Here is a 5,380-nt window from a genome sequence, read left to right on the forward strand (position 1 = left end):
GACATCCAGACAACTTGACACAACTGTGGGAAGCATTGGAGTCAACATGGGCCAGCATCCCTGTGGAACGCTTTCGACACCTTGTATAGTCCATGCCCTGATGAATTGAGGCTGTTCTGAGGGACAATGGGGAGGGGGGGAGAAATTAAGAAGGTGTTAGTAATGTTTGGTATACTCAGTGTATATATAAAGGTTAAATAAAAAATGTTATAAATCTTTTCTTTTCTTTCAAACACAAAACACCCCTGAAGGTGTACAGGGGTTTAATAATGGTACTGTTTTGTAACAGTGACTAAATCCAGCCGTGAACTACACTACAGCCCATTGTTTCACAATAAAATACACCTGTAAGAATAGGTATTGAAAGTATTTGTTGTCACTAGTGAAGAATCCATGTGTGATGAGCTAGGAGAACAGCAAGGCAGCAATTATCAATAATAGGGGAGGTTTACAGTCTCTGCGGGATAGAACACAACCGCCGGTTAAACATAAAAAGGAAAGTTGAGGGATAGTGCCAAGACTGCACTTTTATTTTGATATGTGACAGCACTTTGATTTCAGACAGGAGGAATGCTGGATGTGTGTGTGTGTGTGTGGGGGGGGGGGGGGGGGGTCTAGAGAGAGGGGGGCAGGAAACTAGGAAAGAATGCCAAGAATGTCCATGTTTGTCCAGGACTCCATTCAGCCATTGGCACGTCACGGCAGCCCTGGGTGTATAAATGCAGGGAGAGCTCCTAGCTTCAGACACAGAACAACTCCTCCTCCAAGAGAGAGCAACAAGAGCAGCAACAGATATACTACTGAAGCTAAACTCTAGCTTTGACCAAGACAACTACGAGAGCTCAACAGAGAAAATAACCAGAACAAGACATTTCTTACAAGATCTACTCGATCCGACGACAAACTCCCTGACTACTCGCAAGAGACTAAGGAAGACTTTTGCAGAACCTGAAGACTTATTTGTGTCTAAGATACTCAGAGAAAAACAAAGAAAAGCAAAATGTCTGCTGGAATGAACATGAGACTGATTTCTTTCTTCTGCCTCACTCTCTCCTACCTGGTAAGACACTTTTACTGAGACTCAAGTTACATGGGAACTGTATTGCTGTGTTAATGCACCATGTACCAGACAGACCGCAATGAGGTGTCAGCATGTCTAGTCCATTGCTACAGCAGTTGAAATGTAAATAGATATATTGTTAAGACAGTTATATGAGGCTATATATGCTCTAGCTCTTGGTGTTGATGTACTGTAATGTTAGTAGTTGTGACATTTTGATCTGGGTCTAACAGAGCTCCTATCTCTTTGCCCCTCAGGCTGTGGCTCAGGAGTGCAGTGGGCAATGTAGTTGCCCCGATGTGGCCCCCCAGTGCCCTCCTGGTGTGAGCCTGGTACCCGATGCCTGCAGCTGCTGCAGGGTGTGTGCCAAACAGATGGGCGAGTTCTGCACAGAGAGGGACGTGTGTGACCCCCACAAAGGACTCTTCTGTGAATTTGGCTCCCCCATCAACCGCCGCATAGGAGTCTGTACAGGTGAGTCTCTCTCAACAGGCTTCTTTGTAGTTATAGTACTTTGACTCATAGATAATTATTTTCCTCTGCTAATGTTTGTGTGACTGGAGATGTGACGTTCTCTTCTTATCCTCCGCCTCCCACAGCTAAGGGTGGCGCCACCTGTGTGATTGGAGGGATGATGTACAGGAGTGGAGAGTCCTTCCAGAGCAGCTGTAAATACCAGTGCACGTGCCTGGACGGTGCCGTGGGCTGTGTGCCCCTGTGCAGCATGGACATCCGCCTGCCCAGCCCTGACTGCCCCATGCCCCACCGCGTCAAAGTGCCCGGGAAGTGCTGCGAGGAGTGGGTGTGCGATGCCCCCCAACACACAAACAGCTTTGTGGGCTCTGTTCTCGCTGGTGAGTCTCAGTCTTAGACACTTGGACATACAGTTACATTGTAGTGATGTAATCTGGTCAGCTTTTGAGTGTGGGGATAGATAAAGAGTCTAATGTCACTTCCCCTTCTCTGCCTGCAGCTTACAGAGAGGAGGAGACCTACGGGCCTGACCCCTCCATGATGAGGGAGAACTGCCTGGTCCAGACCACTGAGTGGAGCGCCTGCTCTAAGACCTGCGGCCTGGGCATCTCTACCAGAGTCACCAATGACAACCGCGAGTGCCGCCTGGAGAAACAGTCCCGCCTATGTATGGTCAGGCCCTGCGAGTCCCACATGGAGCAAAGCATTAGGGTAAAGACATCCTTCAACCCCTACCCAAACTAGCCTACCCATTCACTACAATAGAAACACTTCCTCTAACCAAGAATGCAGGAATGATCACTAATGTTTGTGTTTTGATTTGCTTTGCTCTTCCAGAAGGGAAAGAAATGCATCCGCACACCAAGAGTGTCCAAGCCCATGAAGTTTGAGATCTCTGGCTGCACCACCACCAAGTCCTTCCGCCCCAAGTTCTGCGGAGTGTGCACCGATGGTCGTTGCTGCACCCCCCACAGAACCACCACCCTGCCCATGGAGTTCAAGTGCCCCGACGGCCAGGTCATGAAGAAGCAGATGATGTTCATCAAGACCTGTGCGTGCCACTACAACTGCCCCGGCGAGAACGACATCTTCGAGTCCATGTACTACAAGAAGATGCTTGGAGACATGGCGTAAATAATTGCATCACCAAAGAGAAAAACAACCAATGACTCTTAACTTGAATCCAACAGATATCCATCTCATCTCGCAGCACAATATTTGTTTTTCTTTTCGTTTGTTATTTTCTAATTTTCTAATTTTGCATTTTGTACAAGGACAGAAACCTATATGCGTATATTCAATGTATATATGTATGAGTATATTGATGGATGTTTAGGGCCACTTTCCCTAAAGACAAGGGGGCTGCTCTGCGGCCCCAAGAAAAATACTGCACTATTGTTCTACTATGTGACAACCTATGTTGTTGTCACAAATTGGCTGATGCCATGTTCCCCTCTCCCTAAACTGTGGTGTGGATCCAACTAACTGGGTTGTTTCCAACCTCGGAGCACTTGCAGTAACGAAGGGTGAAAACTTTTAACCCCAGTAGAGACACTTAAATCCTTTACCCACCAGAGTGCTACAGCACCAGAGTGCTAGTTGAATGTGCCCTTCTGTATAGTTCACTGTTTGCAGAGCCTAACTGTTGCAGTGTTAATGACAGGTCATGGTTTATCCCATGCTGAAAAACAGCCGTCCTCCCAGACAAGGAGCGTAGTGTGCATGCTTTGAGGGTTTGCCACAGCACTGAGAAAAGAGGTGTTTGACTTTGACTGACTGATACAGGTTGCAAGAAAGGAATCTGTATTTTGTCAAAAAAGACTGGAGGATTTGTAGCTTCATTCCTTTTTTAGATATTATTGATGCTGTAAATGTTGTACATATTGTTGTACAGTTGTTGAAGTTAATTTAAAGTTAAAAAACGTTTGTTTTTTGTTTTTTCTCTTGCTTCAATATGTTTATTGATAGCTTATTTGCTGGGTTTGACTGTTCCTGTGACAGTTTTGGTACTATTTTATTGAGAAGTGTGACAAAGAAGTTACATGTTTTCACTTTTGTAGTTTGGAATAAAATATATATTTTTTATATAAACATGATGCCTTCCTTCCTTTCTTTGCTCCACTCTTTCACTGTGTTGTTCCAGCTGAGCTTGAAACGGTAGCCTACCCTACAGAACTGCTCCCCTCATCATACCCCGATGTTGTCCCAAACTTGAACATATGACTTCAACCACTAATATGTTTTTTACACAGCAGTTATGTGCTAAAACTTTCAGTTCAACAACAGCAGTCAGACCACTGAAATTCCACTCATTGGATTGTGTGTGGTCCAGGTCCATGCTTTGTCAGACCACCCAGTCTCTAAGCCTAAAGTGTAGTCTGTCTCACTTTTTAGCCACAACACAAGCAGACGTCCGACACGTTTTTCTAAAGTTCTCTATTCTCTGCACGGAGGGTGCGGCAAGCTACCTGTCCTGTCCGTGTGTTTACACACTAACCAGACAGCAGACTGAGGAAACTCACTCTGGCAGGGTCTGAGGAAAGGAGCAGTCTCAAGCAGACCAATTCTGTTCTTTTGCACAATTATTGGAAAAAGAGCTGATCTGGTTGGTCAAAAGACTCATTATTTACATCTTCGTAACTTTGCAAAAATCAGATTTATTTTTCTCAAAACATTTGGCAGAAAAGCTAATCCATGCTTTTGACACTTCTAGATTAGACTACTGCAATGCTCTACTCTCCTGCTACCCGGATGAAGCACTAAATAAACTTCAGTTAGTGCTAATACTGCTGCTAGAATCTTGACAAGAACCAAAAACATTTATCATATTACTCCAGTGCTAGCCTCTCTACGCTGGCTTCCTGTTAAGGCTAGGTCTGATTTCAAGGTATTACAACCTACAAAGCATTACATGGACTTGCACCTACCTACAGTATCTCTCCAATTTGGTCCTGCCGTACATACACGTCACAGGAGGTTGGTGGCACCTTAATTGGGGAGGATGGGCTTGTGGTAATAGCTGAAGTGGACTGGTATCCATGTAATTGATGCCATTCACTCCGTTCTAGCCATTATTATGAGCCGTCCTCCCCTCAGCAGCCTCCTGTACTACATGTACGCTACGGTGACAAGAAGCAAGCCTCCTGGAGGCAGCGCTCTCTCCTGCAGATCTCAATTTTTACAGAATGGTCTGCCTATCCATGTTAGAGACGCAGACTCGTCCTCGACATTAAGTCTTTATTGAAGACTCATCTCTTCAGTAGGTCCTATGATTGAGTGTAGACTGGCCCAGCGGTACGAAGGTGAACGGCAAGGCACTGGAGTGACCCACTGCCCTTGCTGTCTCTGCTTGGCCGGCTCCCCTCTCTCCACTGGTATTCTTTGCCTCTGACCCTATTGCGGCTGAGTCACTGGCTTACTGGTGCTCTTCCATGCCGTCCCTAAGAGGGGTGCATCACGTCGTGCCAGGCTTTTTTCGCTGTACTCGACTTGAGTGGGCTGAGTCACTGACATGATCTTATTGTCCAGTTTTGCGCCCCCTCGGGCTCGTGTGGTGGAGATCTTTGTGGGCTATACTCAACCTTCTCTCAGGGTAGTAAGTTGGTGGTCTGTTGATATCCCTCTGGTGGTGTCGGGGCTGTGCTTTGGCAAAGTGGGTGGGGTTATATCCTGCCTGGTTGGCCCTGTCCGGGGGTATTGTCAGACAGGGCCACAGTGTCCCCTGACCCCCCCCTGTCTCGGCCTCCAGTGTCAATGCTGCAATATTCTATGTGCCGGGACGCTAAGGTCAGTCTGTCCTATCTGGTGTACTGTGGGAACTTAAGTATGCTCCCTCTAATCTCTCTC

The 5,380-nt window shown here is 46.4% G+C and overlaps 1 protein-coding gene across 1 annotated transcript; it reads left to right on the plus strand.

The window, feature by feature from the left end:
• The first annotated feature begins 744 nt into the window (after positions 1-744).
• On the plus strand, positions 745-3,625 carry LOC129817533 (CCN family member 2-like). Its single transcript, XM_055872903.1, has 5 exons — positions 745-1,060; positions 1,318-1,534; positions 1,660-1,914; positions 2,034-2,245; positions 2,372-3,625. Exons 1-5 carry the CDS (start codon positions 1,001-1,003, stop codon positions 2,666-2,668), a joined length of 1,041 nt encoding a protein of 346 aa, XP_055728878.1. The 5' UTR covers positions 745-1,000; the 3' UTR covers positions 2,669-3,625.
• The last annotated feature ends 1,755 nt before the right edge of the window (positions 3,626-5,380 follow it).

The sequence above is a fragment of the Salvelinus fontinalis genome, chromosome 20 (assembly GCF_029448725.1).
Source record: "Salvelinus fontinalis isolate EN_2023a chromosome 20, ASM2944872v1, whole genome shotgun sequence".
NCBI lineage: Eukaryota > Metazoa > Chordata > Actinopteri > Salmoniformes > Salmonidae > Salvelinus > Salvelinus fontinalis.